Source organism: Cheilinus undulatus, linkage group 15, assembly GCF_018320785.1.
Source record: "Cheilinus undulatus linkage group 15, ASM1832078v1, whole genome shotgun sequence".
Classification (NCBI taxonomy): domain Eukaryota; kingdom Metazoa; phylum Chordata; class Actinopteri; order Labriformes; family Labridae; genus Cheilinus; species Cheilinus undulatus.
The window spans coordinates 6,897,641-6,918,969 of NC_054879.1; the positions used below are offsets into that span (position 1 = coordinate 6,897,641).

Below are 21,329 nucleotides of genomic sequence, written 5' to 3' on the forward strand. Positions count from 1 at the left end.
GCTCCAGCTCCCTGCAACCCTGAACAGGTTAAGTGTAACAGATGATGAATGAATGAATGGATGAATGCTACTAACTTTGATGTGCTGTAAATGTCTAGAATCATATCCAGGTATATTTTTACAGGTCATGCTTACAGGAAGTGTGATGTCAATGGCTCCTGGGTATTTGTGGACCGCTGGAACAAAACCTGGACCAACTATACAGAGTGTCTGCGCTTCCTGCAGCCCAGTGGTGAGGAAGGGAGAGTAAGTATGACAGTTAAATGACAGCTTGAATGCTGTCCTTTAATTTGCACTTTGAGTATGAATAGATGTACAAGTTCTCATTGTATGTGGCTGTCAAAGCCTTGAATCCCATGGGTTAGTGTGGACTTAAATCATAAAAAAATCTGGAAAATAAAAAAATATTTCTGATAGGGAGCAATTGTGAGTGTTTCATAGGGTGTAAAGGTGCATTATGTCATGCATAAGTTCAAATTCATATTTGATTCCCTTGTTTAAATTAAAATGAAAGGATTTTCTAGACTCCTTTTGCTCTTTATTCCTGATTGTGAAACAATAGTCATCTACCTCCTGGTTGCCTCTTGTGCTTTAAGCAGCTAATTTAAAGAATTACCCTCCTATCAGGTTTGTATACCTTTTTCACCTCTTAGATGTTTAAATGTTGGAACAAGCCGACTGTTTTTTTAACCACCCCTGGAGAAAAGGCTGCTTGAAAATATGAGCAATCCTCATGCAGGGAACAATTCTTAACCATGTCACGATAAATACAATATACTGCCATAGGAAAATTGCTCTTTGTTTTTCTCGTGTAGTTATTTTCAGAAGAAGAAAACTGACCATCTCTATGTTCTTCATATGTTTGATACTTACATCACATAAAATATTTCCAACAGTTTTCAAAGCCACAGAATTCTATATTTCTATACTTGTAGCAGGATGTGTCCTAATATGGTGGCTTGCAAAGCAGTGATTGATAGAACTTATTTATCATTGCCAAGAAAATGTAGGATGTTATGTGTAAGACTGCTACTTTAGCCCAGTTCAGACCAAAGACTTGCAACGCAACAGGACTGAATGCCATCACAGCTCAAATCAAGCCATCTGATGAGATTTCTGCCATCACAATTGAGCAGTTGAAAAAAAAAATGGGACAGGAATGGGTTTCCATGGCTGAGCAGCTGCATGCAAGCCTCACCCCCAATTTCCATATACAGCGTGCGTGCTGCAGAATGCCGGCAAATCATACTGCGGAGCACTTCGCTCCCTCTCTAGTCTATCAGAGCATTTCCATAGCCGGCACTCTAGACCGGCAGCGGCGCATGCCTGGAGTGGCACTGCGCTCCACTTTGTTTCAGATACACTGCAGGTCTATTTCAGCGCCGGCCGCTGCCAAACCTCGTAAATTCACTGTCGTTCAGAAAGCACCAACCATGGAAGTCACAAGCGTAGAACATCCAGTTCTTTCAAAATAAAACACAATGCACGGACTCCTAATTGTAAATCATCACTATATCAACATTACGTCTCATCCTGCAGTGAGATCAGAGGGTCACAGAGAGGTCAGTGGGTCACAGAGCTACAATAGTGCCATTGACGAAGAAAAGTTAACTTTTGGGGATATTTAGCCAAAGAATTTTGCATAAAACAACAGATCCTTTAAGCAAACATTAACCTCTTAACTTCCTAATGAACTCAATGGATGAAGCAATATCATGGACTTATACTGGAAAGGATGATAAATTAACCCCAAAAGGTAAAATAGTCCACTGTTGACATGCTATTCCTGCGTGAACTCGCAGTTCTCCCGTGATCTCTTCCTGCTGATCAGGGCTTGCGCCGCAGCGCAGCGCTCTAGACTCGCTTCCAGTGGGCGAGGTCGCTCGCCTTTCGGTCGGAGCAAACCCACGGCGCTTTAGTGCGCCGTGCGCACGCTGTATATGGAATTTCGGGGTCACATCACCAAGACTGATGCCAAGCATTGGAGGGAGTAGTACAAAGCCCACCAACACTGGACTGTGGAGCAGTGGACTGACAAATCATGCTTCTCTGTTTGGCAGTCAGATAGGTGAGTCAGGGTTTGGTGGATGCTGGAAGAAGGTTGCCTGTCTGACTGCACTGTCCTGACTATGCAGTTTGGTGGAGGAGGGATAATGGTATGGGGCTGTTCATCAGGGTTTGGGATAGGCTCCTTATCTCCAGTGAAGGACAATCTTTATGTTTTAGCATGCCAAGACATTCTGGACAATGCTATGCTTCCAACAGTTTGGGGAAGGCCTTTTTCTATTCCAACATGACTGTGCCCCAGTGCACGGAGAAAGGACTATAAAGACATGGTTTGGTGTGGAAGAACTTGTAGGCTCGCACGAATCCTTGACCTCAACCCCATTGAGCACCTTTGGGATAAACAGGAACGGAGATTGCGAGCGAGACCTTTTTGTCCTGGATCAGTGCCTGACCACATAAAGGCTCTAGAGAATGGATGGGAACAAATTCCTACAGAGACACTCGGTAATGGTGTAATAGTCAGGTGCATAGGCATGAGAAGGTGGGTGCTGAGGGTGCCGAAGCACCCCTTGTTAGCAGGCAGTATGTCCACAGACAATGTGAAAACAATCACAATTTATATTTAATATTATATTTTATATTATATAATATTTAGCCTCTTTTTTACAACAGCGTGTCATACATGACAACAATCGTCATCACGTCAGGTCAAAGTGCATCAACAAGTCTTGCCTGTATACAACTCACTCTTCTGCTGGATCTTACAATAGAAAAGGGATTAAAAACAGCCACTGGTGTTGCAGGTTATCTGGGTGGCCTGCATGCACAAACTAAAGAGCTGCCGAGAGAGGTGGAAATGTTAGTAGAACTTTGCCTCTGCCTGCATGTACATATCTGTGGCCTCTTCTGAGAGGTGATTCTCCACACTTGGGTGGTTAAAAACAGGATTAAGGAGCACCGTGACTCAAAAAAGAGTGCTCACAGTTATATTTTGCTGTAGATATACATATATATAATTTGGCTATAATGGATTTTTGCACAATTTCGTCGTGGGTCAGTGCCAAATAACACCATTCAAACATGCATGTGAAGTTTATATTTAGTGGCTTTTATAAAAAAACACAGAATAAGCACACAGTAACAGATGCACTGTTGGTTGGTGTCTTTGGTGATTTTAGTTGTTAAAAATATGTTTTACGGTATGAGTTGAGTGTGAGGGACTTGTGTGGACTTGAACAATGTGGCTGGTGTGTGTGCGGTGTTTATGGAAAACGTCAGGGAACTGAGCTTTGGTTTTTGTGTAGTATGTGTTGCACAGTATTTGTGCCTTTGCACAAAAATGAAGGAATGATGATTTCATTTGATTCACATCTGTAAAGTTAAGAAGATTTATGGTATTGCAATATAAACGGCATTTCAAAGATATTAAAGCAGCTAATGATTGCGTTTTGTTTTGGCAGTATCTGAAGTTGTCACCTTAATTGAACTAAGGTGTGTAAGCACCTGCACATAGACAGTACTGCACGCACTTTTACCTAGCAGCACCCCTCAGCAGAAACATGTTCTCGTGTGCATGGTCAGGTGGCCACATACTTTCTTTCAAATAGTCTATGTGCTGTCAAATTGTGCTGCCATGCTGCAACTGTGTTGGCAAACTCTTTCTACTATATGCTCTACTATTTGCATATTCCTGTGCGTTATGAGTGGACTTTTTCTAGACAATCTTCTGCTACTTAAATAATATTAAGATCCATAAAAAATGGCTCTGTGGGAAATTATATCTTAAACTGGAAATGCAAAGCTTTACAGAATTGGGTCAAAGGAATCTGAAAGCTACCCTTTTTTTCACTTGTTGCAGCAGGAGAGGACTAATAGGAACACTAAAAGTACAGACCGTACTCTTGTTAGAACATAATGATAATGAAAAGAAACTGTAGCAGCCCTTTCAGTTCATCTTTATTTTTCTCCAGTACTAAATGAAGCATGTGTTGATAATCCCTGTACTCCACAGGTGTGTCTAATCACTGACTCTGGGCTTGACTGAGCACCTGTGGAGCCAGAGAGGCCAGATCAGGACAGCCCTAATGTTTATTAAGGACTCTACACAGAAAAATATCGAATCTGTACATGGGGGTCTCTCGGTCTGATGGATTGTCAGCATGTGGAGTGTTCTGGTTCCTGCCTGTTGTAGATTTGTTGTCCCAGCCGTAACGATCAATTAGGCATCAGCAGACTTTATGAAAAACACTCAGTGTGGACAGCAAATACAAGATGGGGCATTATGTGCACTAATGACATACCAGCTCTCTCAGGGGTAATCAAAAGATGATTTATGTATCTCTGTAAACAGATGTCTGAGTAAAAGTTCAGCTCACGATCCATAATAGATCAACCATTTTAATTACCTAAATCCTGAAAGTTATCAGAAATTATCGGTCCAACATCACTTTTGCTAAAAACATTTGAACAAGTTATTTTCTTCTCCTCTTAAGGTGACAGACCTGTTGAGACTTGCATGTTTACTTGATATAAATCTGTGTCATGATTAGTGGAGTGGTAACGATTTTTTGGGAAGCCAAGTGAGAGAAAACACCTTGAATGTTGCAGCTTTAGGAAGACATTCAGCAAAAACAGAGAGGCTGTTAGCTTCCATTTTACTCAGTCATACACATGTAGATCTTATATAAACCAGATTATTCAACAGGCCGGCTCAGACTACAAGAATCGGCCCAAATAATAGCGTGCATTACTAATCTGTATGAAACTTTCTGTAATGAACAGACGAGGGGTTTCTACATAGTGACTCACTCAAGGAGCTGTCTGAAGCCTCCTGCAGATGAAAGTTTGTTGTGTTGCTGCAGTGTTTTACCTCGTTTTTGTCTTATCTTGTTCAGGCTTGACTCGTCCAACTCCGGACTTGGAGTGATGGTTATAAAGCCATAATTTCCCCATATCTTTGCTCTGACTGTTCTTGGTAATTTTGATTTCAAAATGTGCACTGTCATATAGTTTTCCATCTACTGGCTTCTCTATGTACTGCAACATAGGGGATATGTCTCTTTAATGGGGATGTAATGGTTCACATAGATCATGGATCAGTTCGTACATTGGTTTTGGGGTCACGGTTCCAGATTTATGATTCTAGATGCCCCTTACTTATTATTGTTCTTATTATTATTGTTTTTATTACTATTATTGTTGTTGTTGTTAATATTGTTGTTGTTATTATTATTATTATTATTATTGTTATCATTACTATTATTATCATTGTTATTATTACTATTGTTGTTGTTATTTTTACTACTACTATTATTATTAGTATTATTTCAACCTTTTACTAACATTAGTGCAGCTAATGCCTTTGTAACATGTTTGAAACACACATTTGAATCAATAAATCCTTCGCTCCATCTAGTGTTATTTAGAACTATCAGTTGGTACAGCCTGTTAGATATTAAACATGAGACAAAAAGTGGAAAACAAAAATAAAATGTGCAAAATAAAATCAACATAGAAAACAACCTAATATCTCCTGATTAAAAGAATTAAAAATTAAAATGAACACAACATAAAATGCAAATTAAAATGAATGTTTATTAGAGCAATTTATCATAATAATGATTTATTAAGTGCGCTGTTGCTTTGTTTTTAGTAAAATGCCAGTGCAGTAGTTACTTGTGCTAAATTCTGTCTCATATTAGTGAGTCAAGGATCACTGACTGGCTCATGAAAACACAGATAGGAAGGGGCGCTGTTGTCAGTGTTTTATGCTTCTACAGGTCTGTGGATAGTCTCTAAAATGTGTTGGCAGTGGTCACGTATTCAAGCTTTTCTGCTTTCACATACAGAGGCTTTTTAAAAAAACGCACAGAGATAAAAAGAGAAAAAGAGAAAAAAAAACACAGGTCTCGCAGCCGCTGCTTTACAGGCAAAGTTGAGGGAACAAAACATCATGGCGCTCTCTGCCTCTGAAGCTGACTTTTTTTAGAGTGTTTTCATATGCCAGGCTGGCTATTTCCCCTTCTTTGTTAGTGGTTTAATAGCATTTGGCAAACACTTACCCCCCCTTGTTTTAATGGTTCAGATGTATTCGTCGTGGGACTACATGCTTCTAAATGATTCAGGACGAATACAAAAGCCGTTACACCCCTACTCTTTAAACTGTCACCACAGCATTTGCACCCATATCTGTATCTTACAAAGGTGTTACATTAACATCGAGCCTCCTGAGCTTTGAAATACCTGAAGCTTTTGCAGTCTTTAGTTGAAGATATCTTTCCATCTTGTAGTCAAGCAAATGCTTAAAAGATGGTGTTGTCTTAGATTTGGGTTGAGAGGTTTTTCTTCTTTCTCCTGATGTTGTCTCCTGTTTGCAGGCTTTGGTAAGGGCTTTGATCCATCTCAACTTTCTTCTTTAGATATGTTAAGACTTTCTTACCAGCTCTTTCTGTTTTAATTAACTAAACAGAAAACATTCATTGACAAATCTGTGAGTCATTAATCAGTTGATGGGCCTGGTATTCTTTCATCAGTGGTCTTTATTGTCACTGAAGAATACTGTCTGAGTCATGTGTGTTTAACTTTGTGCTTTCCTGTCTTTGTTTACAGCAAGAATTCTTTGAGCGACTGTATGTCATGTACACCACTGGCTATGCCGTGTCCTTCAGTGCTCTCCTAGTGGCCATCTTCATCATTGGATACTTCAGGTAAGACAGGCTCGGCTGATACTTGAAGGGTGGGATCTGTTTGAAATGAACTGTAAAGTAACATCACCATAATTGTAGCAGACAGAAAAGCAGCATGCTCTAATTTACAGCCTGATAATGATTCATTTTTATTTTATCTGAAGGTCTAAGTATTACAGCATTGCTTTTTTTTTTGGCTGACTGCTGAGATCAGCCCTACATATGGGTCTGTATGTGACTGCCTGGTTAACTGAGTGCCTGACTACACTCTCAGAGATGTACAGAGTTGCACTATGGGTAGGGTTTAGTTGTACTCAAGCTGTTTGCAATGACTGCCTCCTGTGAGGTGATTACCTCGGATGTAGCTTTTGCATGGCGTCAGTTTACTAGAACTGACCACGTTTTTGTCTCAAATAAAAAAAAAAAAAACACTAAAAGCTGAGAGATGTCTTTGCCCTTCTGCTGACCAGCTTCAACATGAGTATGTGAGAGTTAAGGGGGAAAGCGTTAGTTGTTGTGTGAGTAGTTGAACACAATGGCTGCTAGTGGAGTGATTAGCTCGGACTTAGCCGCCACAGCGGGTTTTGTCTGAATTGGACAGCGTGTCTTTATTAAAACAAGGGCAGAGAGCAACACTCAAAGCTTTTAGTGACAGAAAAGATGTTATCTCCTTCTCCTGGTCTGTTTTACCATGGGTTGCAATCGTTATAGGTGGGGTTTTCTGGTGTATCTAATTGCTGCTGTTGAAGTAGCAGATGTTGCTGTAGGCAAGCAGCAGTTTAATCAGAACTGGAACACTTTGTTTTTTAAACCAGAGAGGAGTGTCACACCAATAGCTTGTCTTGTTGGAGAAGATGTTCTTGCACATCTCCCGACCGGCCCTGGCATCAATTTTATTCACAGAGAAGCTCCGCCTTTCACAGCTTATGGCTGCAGTCCAATGGGGAGCGCATGTGCACCACCTTAGTTTGTCTTGTCGCTCTGATAGGCCCATCATGATTTAGAGGATTAATCATCATGGATTTAACAACAAAGAGATTCTCTCTTTGCCACATAAACACACAGGATCTATGATCTGCTGTTAGTTATCATAAGTTTCGAGTTTTTGCTCGTCATTCAATTTTAATCTTGAAATCGTGTTTTAACTTTATTCTCGTCATTTTGACTTAAATCTCGACTTGCCCGAAATTATTTTCTTCATAAAAAATGGCCCTAATCCGCTTCCATAGGCAGAGGCTTTATTGTCCTGGTTGGTACAAAATAATAGCATTCATTTAGAGTCAGAGTCCATGGACTCTGTAGGTTTGCTTTTTTAAAAATGTTATAGAACAGAAGTTTTTCTCTGTGTAATTCTTTGTACATAGTCCATTATCATTATTTCTTTCTTTCTCTCTTTATTCTCTGTACCAAAGATAAATTCTGTAAAAATGAATATAAAAACACACTGCAGCAAACATGACCTGCCTGTGCAGGTGTTGACAACGTCACCATATGAAGTTGTAGTAGCCTGCCTGTGCGTCAGTAGATGTTTTTAACCCCTTTAACTACCGTTTATGTATTATCCATGTTCTGCTTTGTGCTTCAGTCAAGCTGAGAAAGCATTGTGAGCAGGAAACTCACTCTCTTTGCTCTTTGCTTTAAGGGGAGCCATCTGAGGGGAAATGACAGCAGTGCTAATTGGTGCAGTTAATAGTTCCTATTAATTATCTCCACTTAATTGCTTATGTAAACCATAAAAGTCACACACATGCAATAACTGGACATTTCTCCACAGGAAAGCATGCATTCATTAGGGTTTATATGTGTTTTTACTTTGTAAACCATGTTCTGAGAAATGCTGTGATTTAGTACATACGCAAACGACAACAAAGCAATTAATTTAACTGTTCATAAAGCTGTCAACTTATAAAGCAGGGATAAAAAGGCTTCAAACAGCTAGTCTGGCAGCTGAAAGCAGTGAAACTGACATTTCTCCTGCTACTGTAGTTAAAGAAAAATACAATGTCAGTGTCAGAAGGCAGATGTTGTCCTTCGTGCTTCAAACTTTTCCTTTTTTTACCACTTAAAAAGCCAAGACTGTGAGTAGAGACAAGCTGTCTCTAAAAATATCTAAACTTCAAAATGTAGCTTTCTTTAAAGGAAATCCTTGAATCCTCCAATGATTTTCAAGTTTTTTCTCAGAAATGTATAAATTATCAAAACAAGTATTTTTCCAAAATAAAACCAATGGAAAATGTTTACAGAAAATAGGGTATCATTTAGGTTAAAGACCTAGGGGTTGGGGGAAATTTGAACCTATGCATTAACAGAGATTTATATTCTGTGTGGACAAAAGTATTTGGTGGTCTGACCATCACACCAACAGGCACTGTAATGACGTTATCTGTAAACGCAGACACTTTAATATGGAGTACAGCCCCCTGTTGCAGCTATAACAGCCTCCACTCTGCTTGGAAGGAGATTTTTGAGCCCATTCATTCTGTAGAGCATCTATGAGGCTGGACAAAAAGGTCTGGCCCACAGTCTCTGTTCCAGTTCACCCCAAAGTTGCTTGATGGGGTTGAGGTCAGATCTCTGTGTGGGCCAGTCAAGTTCTTCAACACTGACCTCATCAGACCATGTCTTTATAGTCCTTTCTTTGTGCACTGGGGCACACTCATGTTGGAATATTAACGGGACTTCTCCAAACTGAAGATACAAAGTAGGAAGCATAGCATTGTCCAAAACATCTAGATATGCTGTAGCATTAAGACTGGCCTTCACTGGAGAAAAGGGGCTGATCTCAAACCCTGACATACAGCCCCATACCATCATCTCTCCTCCACCAAACTTCACAGTTGGCACAGTTCAGTCAGGCAGGTAACATTCTTCCTGCATCTGCCAAATCCACTCACTCATCTGACTGGCAAAAAGAGAAGCGATTTTGTCACTCCACAGAAACCGTTTCCACTACTCCACAGTCCAATGTCGGTGGTCTTTACCCCACTCCATAGAACACCAGAACATTTTCGGTGAAGTAGATGCCATATTCTGTATTCTAGTGCATTTTAACACCATCACCAGATAATCCAAACTGGTTCTGTGAGATATAGTTCTGGCTCAATATAGATCAAAAAAGGGCCCAAAATAAAAGTCATTGCAACAGTAATGTTTCATTGTATTTCTTGGTCCTAATGGTCTTCTGGAGTTTAGTGTGTTTTCTTCACCCAAGGGGGCAGTTTAGTGTGTTTTACCAATGAGGGCACTTTAGCACATGTTTTTCAACAATTGGGCCACGACAGGGGGCGACTGCCCCCCCTGCCCTCTCCTCCTGTGCACACCACTGAATATGACGTCAGTCCACTATTTGCAGTTGTAACAGCTTCAACTCTTCTGGGAAGGCTTTCCACAAGGTTTAGGAGTGTGTTTATGGGAATTTTTGACCATTCTTCCAGAAACGCATTTGTGAGGTCACACACTGATGTTGGACGAGAAGGCCTGGCTCTCAGTCTCCGCTCTAATTCATCCCAAAGGTGTTCTATCAGGTTGAGGTCAGGACTCTGTGCAGGCCAGTCAAGTTCATCCACACCAAACTCTCTCATCCATGTCTTTATGGACCTTGCTTTGTGCACTGGTGCACAGTCATGTTGGAACAGGAAGGAGCCATCCCCAAACTGTTCCCACAAAGTTGGGAGCATGGAATTGTCCAAAACCTCTTGGTAAGCTGAAGCATTCAGAGTTCCTTTCACTGGAACTAAGGGGCCAAGCTCAGCTCCTGAAAAACAACCCCACACCATAATCCCCCCTCCACCAAACTTTACACTTGGAACAATGCAGTCAGATAAGTAACCTTCTCCTGGCAACCGCCAAACCCAGACACATCCATCAGATTGCCAGATGGAAAGTGCTATTCGTCACTCCAGAGAACGTGTCTTCACTGCTCTAGAGTCCAGTGGCGGCGTGCTTTACACCACTGCATCCGACACTTTGCGTTGCACTTGGTGATGTATGGCTTGGATGCAGCTGCTCGGCCATGGAAACCCATTCCATGAAGCTCTCTACGTACTATTTAGGAGCGAGGAAATTTCACAACTAGACTTGTTGCACAGGTGGCATCCTATCACAGTACCACACTGGAATTCACTGAGCTCCTGAGAACGACCCATTCTTTCACAAATGTTTGTAGAAACAGTCTGCATGCCTAGGTGCTTGATTTCATACACCTGTGGCCATGGAAGTGATTGGAACACCTGATTTCAATGATTTGGATGGGTGAGTGAATACTTTTGGAAATATAGTGTAGATCTCAGTGTTTTCACATGTTTACAGCAACCATATTCCAATATATCTAGAGTGTTAAAACTCAAATGTTCACTTTACAGGGTCTTTAAGAGCAATATGCGCCTCAAGAGTCATGGGTTGAGTATCACTGATTCCTTCACTGTTTTCTCTGTTATTATTGTTGGGGGGGGGGGGCTAGGAACATTTTAGGGGGCATCAGCCCCCCCAAAACCATCTAATGACATCCATCCTCAAGGCATAATGGGGGGGTGAAGGGACTCCCCCTTCATTACTGCCTTCAAAGGTAGGATCTGAGCCCAGACTGGTTCAGCAGAGTCAACGGAGACCACAGGGCACGTCTGAGTGTCTGTTGGTTTACATGGAGCAGAACGATTTAACAGGCTGGTACACCAAATATCATGCAGCTTGTGGAATCAATATGAATTCCCTCAGGTGTGACGATGGTGGGGCTTCATTATTGCACAGAGAAAACACCTTCATGTTTTTTTAACGAGGCTCTATCACCATCTTCCTTTCAAAGCAGCAGGTTTGCAGAGACATGCTGTCTTATGAAGCAAAGTCAATCCAATGAATAATAACATAATTTAATTTTCCAAACTTAAGTAATTTTGGATTCCTTTGAAAAAAAGTCTTACAAAGTCTAACATCATACTTTTTAAAATTTTAGTTTTTTTTCCCCGAAGTCTTATTGTTACGTGTGAACAGTCTTTAATTTCGGAAAGCACTCACTCTGAGATATGCCGACAAACTTGTCCACTCTTTTTAAGTGTTTTTTTTTTTTTTATATTTTTGAATTGTCTTTTTTGTCGTTTTCCACAAAATTATCCACAGCACTTACATGAGTACATAAAAGATTCACCTATGAGAGAGAGAGGAATAGGAACGGAAAGTTTAACCAAAATTGGCCTTCAAGAGGAATGCTCAGTGAAAGCATGCATGAACATTGATTAGACAATTTGCAGAAATATGTAAATGAAAGAAAAAAGCCAATTCTGGAGAAAGGATAATCAAAGTTGTTGAGTTTCCCAGGAAATCTCAAACAGAAAAGACATTAGAAGTGGTGCAAAAATTGTTGAGATGGTCTTTAGGCGTCTGATTTTAATTTGAAAATATGCAGCAACCTTGTGTTGAATATGCTTTGGTCATGGATTCACTCTTCTATAATCTTTCTCATCTTTACAGGAGGAATATAATTTGAAAATATTGAAAGGCCTTTCTCGTATTGTTCCAGATAAAAGCAGGGTCATTTTTCATGGACTGAAAAAGTTTCATGGTGAACGTTTTTCCCTTGGATGAATAGGTCTTAGTTATACAGTGTGTTTATGCGTCAGAGAGTTTATAATGTAAAAAAAAAAATTGCTTAACCGCACTCCTCTGACTCTGACCCTGTCCTTCTGTTCAGTCCCAGTGGAAGAAAAGATTTAGAGGTGGAGAGAAAACCAAACATGAAGATCAAAATAGGAAATTCATTCAAATCTTATAACTCTAGAGAAACTCAATAAACAAACCTCAGTGTGAGGAGTAAACGCTGGCCCCTGAGATGATTAATCAGGGGTTATGCGTAGAAGTATTACTCTGTGATCTGAGACGAGTTTTTTCAGAATGTAGGACATTTTACACCAGACCTCTAGCAGGTGTTAGGGTGTGCATCCCTAACCTCTTTGGGCACAGCTGGGGTCATCCCTCCTCATCCAAAGCCAGGCTGCAGCACTCTACAGTCCTTGATGTGTACTTGATGGTGCTGTGCAGGGCTTTGATGCAGATCCCCAGTTCTTTAAGGAGGATGATGCAATGTAACTACAACAGCCAACTTCCACTAGGCAGACTGTTGCTCTGCAGCCTGGCTGTCCTGCATCGGCCTTCAGCTCAGCATACCTCAGCCTCGTCAGTGGCATCCTCCCAGGGCACTGTCTCTTCTACAAAGTGGGCAGTGTGACCACCGTACCAGCAGTGCACCCAGCATGTCCCAGTTCTGTGTTTCAGATGTTTATTTCTAGTTTATGAAGGACGCTTCCAGTGTCCTTGTTCGCCTTCCTGGATGAATGATGAGAGAACTGCAGATGATGTTCTCAGGGTGTGAGGGTGATCACACCTGAGTCTCACTGAGTGTGGATCAATCACTGCAGTGCCAGGCGTGTGTGGCTGGTTGGGGTTGATTGCCACTGATTGGGGCCAGGTGTGGTGAGGTTTAATATACTATAGGTAGCAGAATTCAGTGCTGACTCCTTATCTCAGCATCAGAGTTAGTGAGCGCATCGACCTGTGTTTTTTTGTGTTTTTTCGAGTGAAAGTTTGCACAAGCATTCCTGACAGCTTATCAGAGAGTATTTTCTGTGATTTACCAGTTGAAGTTGATTAATACTGAAGGCTTTTACCCAGCCCTTTAGTTTAATTTTGTTTCATTGAGGGAAGCTTTTCTCAGTCCCCCTTAGAGTTTTGTGTTTGTCAGCTGTGAGGCAGCCGTGGTTTGGTTCTCTCAGTACCATTTAAGTGTGGTTTGTTACCAATCAGATTTGGAGTTTTTGTCCCTTTCCCAAATATCACTTGCAATTTTAGTGGTTATCCTTCTGAGATAACTTTAAGACACCCAGGTCTGCAAATGCGTCCAATTTTCCCCCTTTTCTCAGATGGGGTTGCAGTTACTGATATTGAGGTTATTTTGATATTTAAAAAAATTGCAAAAAAGTTGGGACATTTTACAAAATATGACGCAAATCATCAGGTGACCCTGATGCTTAATGGAAGAGATAGACGAGATATGTTTATTAGCCATGGATGTCTTCCTACAACTCTAAAAAATGAAAATATATGAAGAGGGAGAAAACACTTGAGTGCATGTTTTCCTGTGGAAACTTGTTAAAGGTAAGTATAGGACACATGAAGGAAACAGTCGTTCTCAACCTTGGGGGTCATGAGACACTGAGAGGGGGTCTCCAGATGCCTTAAAAAAAAAAAACTAAGAATATTTTTTAAATAACACTGTTTACACCAATTTTACCCAATGTTAATCCTTTTTAAACACCTTTTAACACCAATTTTGCCAATATTAGAACATTTATGCCTCTAAAACTCTTTCATTAATTTTTTCTGTCTGTTTTTGCCACTTCTAAACCAAATTTTGCCACTTTCTGCCTATTGTTGCCGTTGTTGATCCATTATTGCCTCTATCAACCCCCTTTCAACCTCCTTTTCCTCTTTTTGCCCATTTTAATCACAGTTAACCCATTTTTGCCTATTTATATCAATTTTTCATCCCATTCCACCTCATTTCCACCAATTTTTTGCACCTTAAAGTCATTTCAGACACTTTTTAATCTCCTTTTACCATTTTTTTGTGCCCATTTTCTGCCACTTCCACCCATTTATGTTCTTTAAAATGACACCTTTAACCATTTTTGCCATCATTAACCAATTTAAGCAATTTAAACTCATTTAAATTATGTTTTAGAACAGGTTTTTTCCATCTAAACAAGGCTACATGAATAAATAAAGATATTTGTTTCTTTGATAAGAGATTTTATCATTCAGGTCAAATTCAAAATATGGTTTTCACAGCTCAACTTCACAATGGACAATGGTTTTCCTGACCTCCATGGGCCCCCAGTTTGGATGGGACCCAGAAACCTCCCCCCTTATGGACAGCTTTGTCTGCACATGATTATTCTTGAATGTTCCTGACTGTTCAGTCACCTTCAGGTCCAGTGGGGGTCCCCGGTCTCTGGCACCTTTATTTTGGGGATCGCGGGCTGAAAAGGTTGAGAACCCCTGACCTAGAGAACGTGATGTGCACAACATTTCATTTTTTTCTATCAATGTTAGAAATAAAAATTCTGTGCATTGTCATTGCTGCAGCCACGCAGCACCCTTACGGTTTCCTCCAGAAATGTCTGTAAATTTGAGAACAATACCGACTTTACTTGTCCCGTGTGAATGCACCGCACCAGACTCTGACGTCAGCGGTAATATTCAAATGATGAGAGGTCCACAGGTAATTCCACCCACTGTGTGAGTGCTGAAAGAAAAGATATCATCTCCTAACCTCCAACTGAAATAGAGTTCTGAGCTGTTGTCGCTGTTCCAAGACTGCAAAGGATGTCAAGGGAATGTCTTCAGGTGTTTTTCTCTCTAGATTTTAAGTTCTGTTTATTTACTGAAAAAATACAAGCAACGGCAGACAGCAGGGCAAAGGTCTCAGCTTTAGCTGCTGAGATGTTTACTGCTGTTTACTGGTACTTATGGACTCTGCTGGTGTGGCTCAGCGAGCTGCTTGGTGAAAATATCCAGCACTGACTCACTGACTGCTAACATGTTTACATAGAGATTATTGTTGGGTATGCACATTGTCAAGTTCTTAAGTTTAACTGCAGCAAAGGCTGGAGGTGAGAACAGGGGTGCAGGACAACTCGATTGTTTGTTTTCTTGAAGTTTTTTCTCTTCATTTATTTTGTCTTCAAAAGGAATAGGTTGAAAACCTGAACAAAATTACACTTGACATGTTAATTTCACATAATCCATGGAAAAAGACATTTATGTCCATAAATGAACATGTTAAAACTTAATTCAAATAAACCTGTTTCACTAAAGAACTGTTAATAGATTAAGTTGGATTTAAACAATTATTTAACTTAAAGTCAGTTGTAGCATCTTTTAGATTACTTAAATTTCTTTTACATTACTTAAACTTATTTTATAGAAATGCAACTTTTATCTAAATCTAGGCAATTTAATCCGACATGCATTTTTACTTTATCTTATTAAAATTACTGGTATTTTTTAAATTAAGTGTTCAGTTATTTTAATTAGTAATATAATCATTTTAAGCAGTTTAAATCAAATCCTTTAATAATTTAAATTTATATGCAATTGTATTAGTATTTAATTCTAATATAAACTATCTATTTGTCTGTTGTTAGTTGTTTTTAAATTAAATTTACTACATACTGGCAGTATTTTAAATGTTACATTTCAACCAAAATTGCAACAAATTACATTACAAATAATCCTAAGTGATCAACAACAGTATTTGATCTACGCGCTATACACAAAGGGCTGCATGCTGCCTGATGTATTAAATGAAAGAAAATAGCTTTATGCACACACATAAAGTCAATTTGTGGATTACTTTAACAAACATCAGTTTAATTTACTTTCATTAATTAAATAAAAAGAAACTGACTGATGGCGTCGCTGATGTCTCCTCTGATTGGCTCTGCTTCTGCTGCACGCCTCTCTGCAGCTCCTACCTGCTGATATAATAAAGCAGCATGCTGCCCTCCAGGTGCATGCTGCACTTACTAGCTGTTTCTCAAAGCCAAAGAAGGATCCTCAATCAGCTGGTTTTGAAGGATACTACGACATCGACTGCTGTCGGAGGACTGTTCCAATCTCGAGGATCCTCAAAATTTTTCCAAGGACTGAGTCCTCCAAACAGAGAATTTCCAAGGATGCACACATGTATCCTCCACGGGATTACCCACAATCCAATGCACATGTTTTTTCCTCCTCTTAAAAAAAAAACAAAAACAAAAAACGTAATATCAGGAGAAAGCCAGGTCCTAGCGCCCTAAATACACTTTTAAATAACCACTGTGAGTATGTTGTCATCATTATTTCATATCATCAAAGTAAAGCTGGATGGGTGAAAGTAGAGCCATATAATATGATTATATTAAATGTGATTAAACAATCATATTATTATATACACTGAAAAAGGTAAAAACATTGGTTGAACTTAAAAAAAATGAAGTAATCAATCACATGAAACATTTTGAATTGAATCAATTACATTTATTTTAATTTAGGTAAATGTAAATTTTTTAAGTTCATAGAAATTATGTTCAGCAAACCTAATTATTTTAGATTGTCCTAAACTAAAAATAAAAATTTCCCTAATCAACTGATATAAATATTCCACTCATTTTAACTTATGATATTTAAGTTCATACAACCATTTATAAAGGTTGGAGAAATGTAATTTTTCTTGGTTGTTTCAGTTAAGAAATAATAGTTGTTTTTATTTTAAAGCAAATTAGATTTTCTACAAATGCTTTAAATAGAGAATACAGCACACACTCCTTTATCCATGCATCCATTTTCCATACTGCTTATCCCATTGGGGGTTGTGGGGTGGGGGCTGGAGCCTATCCCAGCCAATTTAGAGTCACCATTTGACCTAATGAGAGAACCAACGCCTGCACATGCAAAATCCACACAGAAGGGTCCTGACCTGGAAGCAAACCAGCGACCTTCTTGCTGTGAGGCAACAGTGCTAACCCCTGTGCCACCATGCCTCCCACAGGTCTTTAAAGTCAACTCAACACATTTTTCCTGAAAACTCTTGCTACTTTGGCCCGATGGGAAAGCAGAAATGTATTAAAGGGGACATATTTTGCCCTTTAAGACAAGTTTATATTGGTCTCAGAGGTCCCAAAACATGCCTGTGAAGTTTATTGCTGAAAAAAACTGTAGTATAGGATTCTTGCAGGAAATGGATGTCACTCTCTTGATGTTTCAGGCACTTCTATCCAAAGTTTAGGACCTGACTTGGATTTGAACCATCAACCTTACCGTTTAAAGTCAGCAGAGTAACCCACTGAGCTATCCAGCATCTCAGCTGGCTGCTGAGAGGAGGATGGAGAGAGGAAAGTGGAATTTTCTTCCAAATGGGGAGGGTCAACCAAACCTGGGGGTCAGACATGACATCATGAGGGGAAAATCTGAGAACGGCACACATTTTCTGAAAGGTGGAGAAAGAGAGGGTGGAATAGGATGTATTTTTCTGGTATTTGAGGGGATTGTGGACACATATTTTGATAGAAAAACCTGAAAAGTGATTTTTGCATAATATGCCCCCTTTAAAATACTGCAGTGAAATTGCAACCATTTAAGAACAAGAACATCTCAGAAAATGAAAAGCTGACAGAGATAAACCTCAGCAATAAGCGCAGTCTCTTAGAGGGAGCCATGAAGGCTAAGGATAAATTATATTTGGATTAATTCAACTGCACACAAAGCTCATGTTTTTCCTGTCCGTGATCAACTTGGCACTTTCTTCTCAGTCAAAGTCGGTTCGCTGGATGCTGGAGTGTAGAGGGAGAGCCACTCAGAAAGTGACGGCTGCTGTTGCATCAAATGTTTTTGAATCCATTCGGGACCTAAGGGATGTTGTTACGAATGTGCATGTGCACAGCAGGCTTAATGCAATAAAAATACATTGATCTAATGACAGATTTGAATTTGGTGTCCATCTGCCAGTTTAGATAAAAAAATATAGGTTCAACCATTAAGATAATTTAGAATATTTAGATTTAATGAGCAAATCAGTACTTTTAGGCTGTTATAAAACGAAAAATCAAATCAATCCAACAACAACATTGATGTACTTTTTTCAGTGTACAGTACTGTGCAGAAGCTTTAGGCATGTTTGGGCTGAAATTTGAGGCTGAAGTAAGGCGTGTACTGGCAAGTACACCCACCTGAGGGCCCCATCGGGAGGGAAGGAGGATTGACACAACCCAGGTCATGCTCTGGATGTTTTTGTACATTGCAAAGGGCATGGGGAAATAATCTGATGAAAACAAAAACAAACCCACAGCTTTAGGCAGCAGTTATGGGTAGATGTGGTGCTTAAACATAGCCTAGGGTACTGTTAGGGCAGGTAGGAGGGTTGCCACAACCCTCTGGTTGTCGTGTGTATGTTCTAAGCACCTGAAAACTGTTCGTGGTTGCTGGGCGTATTACCAAGGGTGCAAAGGAAACGCTGTTAAGCTCGACCTTGGCTGCTGAGCGACAAACGTACATGTCAAATGTGTCGACACTGACTCCACCCTCCCTCCTCTCTTCAGCCCGGGGTTGTGGAACATCAGGACCCGTGAAGAACCGTTAGCGCTCTACATGCCTACAACCTCTGCACAGTACTGTATATTATGATTATATGATGATGTGATGGCTGATTAGATGGCACAGGGTGAAACTTGTGAAAGCTGTTAGTTCCCCTCCCGTTTTGATTTCTGCCGCTGTCATGTATATGAGCATGACCCTTCATATGACGTAATCACACACACATGCTCACCTGTTCCAAAAGTGTGTGCAAGAGTTGCCAGGGAGGACTCTGGCCTCACCTTCAAGAGTCCTGACTCCAGGATCCTTCCCACAGAGGAAGGATTCTTTCTCTACTCTGCCATCCTGTGCAGCACTACAAAGAGTTAACTAGGAGATCTATATAGCCTTCTATATTTAAACAGAATAAACAAATACATAGCTAAACAACACTAAATGTCCTTTTTTCAGCTTTGACTTCATACACATTGAATGTAAAACCTCCCTTTATTAACTCTACCTTGGTTGTTTCCTGTTAATTTGATGGTGAGATGCTAGTAGAATGGTAGGTATGGTATATATCTTTAATTGTGTGGAAGAAAGTTACAGAGGTGATCAAAGCAGCATGAAAAGGAATACTTGAAAAAGGACCCATAAGTGGATCAGTCAGGGAAGATTTCAAAGAGCCATCAAGATGATATATGGAGAAAAACAGACTGCATCTTAGATTTAGTAAACAGTCACTGCCAGCTCTTTCTGCTCTCTTTGCTTTTGTTGCTTCTCATTAGTGGCACAGTCACTGTCACCTGTGTGCAGACAGTTAATGTTTGATTTACGGAGCTGTCTTGCAGAATTTTTGCCCGACCAGCTTATGCTAAAACTCTTAAAAGACTCTAAAAAGACTGACATCTGAGACCCCCTCACATCTAGACAATTTGTCGTCATGCTTTTTAGTCTGAGACTGAGATTTTGCAAAGACTGTGGGCCATATGGAGGAGACCAGATGGGGGGGGGGGGGGCAAGATTGTGGATGGCCTTGAATGCATACAGGAGGATGTTTAATTCTATTCTGAATTTAACCAGGAGCTAGCGGGGTTGCTGTAGAACGGGGGTGATGTGGTGAAATTAGCGAGTTTTGGTGATAATGCGAGCGGCAGAGTTAAAGCTTATGGAGGGATTTGTGAGGGAGACCAAAGAGAAGAGGATGACAGTAATCAATACGTGAGGTAACAAGGCTGTGGACAAGAATAAAAGTGCTATGGGGGGTGCTGGAGGGGCGGAGGCGATTGATGTTATGTAGATGGAAATAAGCAGCAATATTATTGATGTGAGCTTGGAATGATAGAGAGCTATTGAGGATGACACCTAGGGGGAAACTGAGGAGCTGTCGATTGTGATGGAGATGCTGTCAGCTCTGGATAATCTGGATTTGGTGCCAATGAGCAGGATTTCTGTCTTATCCCTGTTTAATTTGAGGACGTTAGAGGTGAACCAGGATTTCATTTCAGATAAGCAGTTGGTGAGGGAGAGGGGAGGGAGTGTGGAATTTGGTGTGCTGGATATGTAGAGCTGGGTGTCATCTGCGAAGCAGTGGAAAAGATATTACATTTACGGAAGATACTGCCAAGGGGAAGGAGGTAGATGATGAAGAGAAGGGGCCCCAGGACAGAGCCCTGGGGCATACCTGAAGTGACGGGGGAGGGCTGGGATGTGAAGGATTTGAGATGAATGAACTGAGTATGGCCTGAGAGGTAGGAGGAAGACCAGTCTAAGGGGGTGGAAGTGATGCAAATGGAAGAAAATCTATTGAGGAGGATGGTATGAGAAATTATGTCAAAGGCCACACTCAGATCAAGGAGGATGAGGATAGTGAGAAGACCAGAATCAGCTGCAATGATGAGGTTGTTAGTGATTTTTTAAGAGAGCAGCTTCTGTACTGTGGTAGGGACAGAAACCAAACTGGAATTGTTCAAAGAGGGAATTATGTGTTTAGTGAGAATGGAGCTGAGTGGCATCTGTTTCCGAGAGTTTTGGAGATGAAATGTAGGTTAGAGATTGGGTGGAGGTTATTGTAATTGTTGGGATCTGAACCAGGTTTTTTCAGAATTGGGGTGACAGCTGCAGGAGTGGATGATGGCAGATATGACGGGATGCAAAGAGAGAGGCAGGATTTGCCCAGAGGTGTAGGGAGGGGATCGAGCTGACATGTGGAGAGCTTGGATTTTTGGACAAGGTCTGAGATATCAGAAGCAGTGGGAAGTTGGAAACTGGAGAATGGCTGGCAGTGTGGGGGAAGTTCAGAGGAAGAGAGAGGCAGAGGGTTAGAGCTTAAATACAGGTGGACTTTGTGAATTTTACCATTGAAAACAGCATTAGGGAGTTACAGGTGTTAGTGGACTACAAGTGGGAGGGTAGGGAGTCTGGGGGAAGGAGAATTTTGTTGAATAGTAAAATTAGTGTCTTTGAGTTACCTTCATTAAACTGATTAGGCCAGAGCAGTAGTTGGATTTGGTTTGAGTAATGGAGTCCTTATACTGT

The 21,329-nt window shown here is 40.5% G+C and overlaps 1 protein-coding gene across 1 annotated transcript in view; it reads left to right on the forward strand.

Annotated features, from left to right (window-relative positions):
- Positions 1 to 21,329, forward strand: part of pth2ra (parathyroid hormone 2 receptor a) — a 205,870-nt gene that overhangs the window by 49,363 nt on the left and 135,178 nt on the right. The window contains exons 5-6 of the mRNA XM_041807123.1: positions 125 to 246; positions 6,616 to 6,713. Coding sequence (XP_041663057.1) covers positions 125 to 246; positions 6,616 to 6,713 — 220 coding nt within the window. The remainder of the gene's footprint in view (positions 1 to 124; positions 247 to 6,615; positions 6,714 to 21,329) is intronic.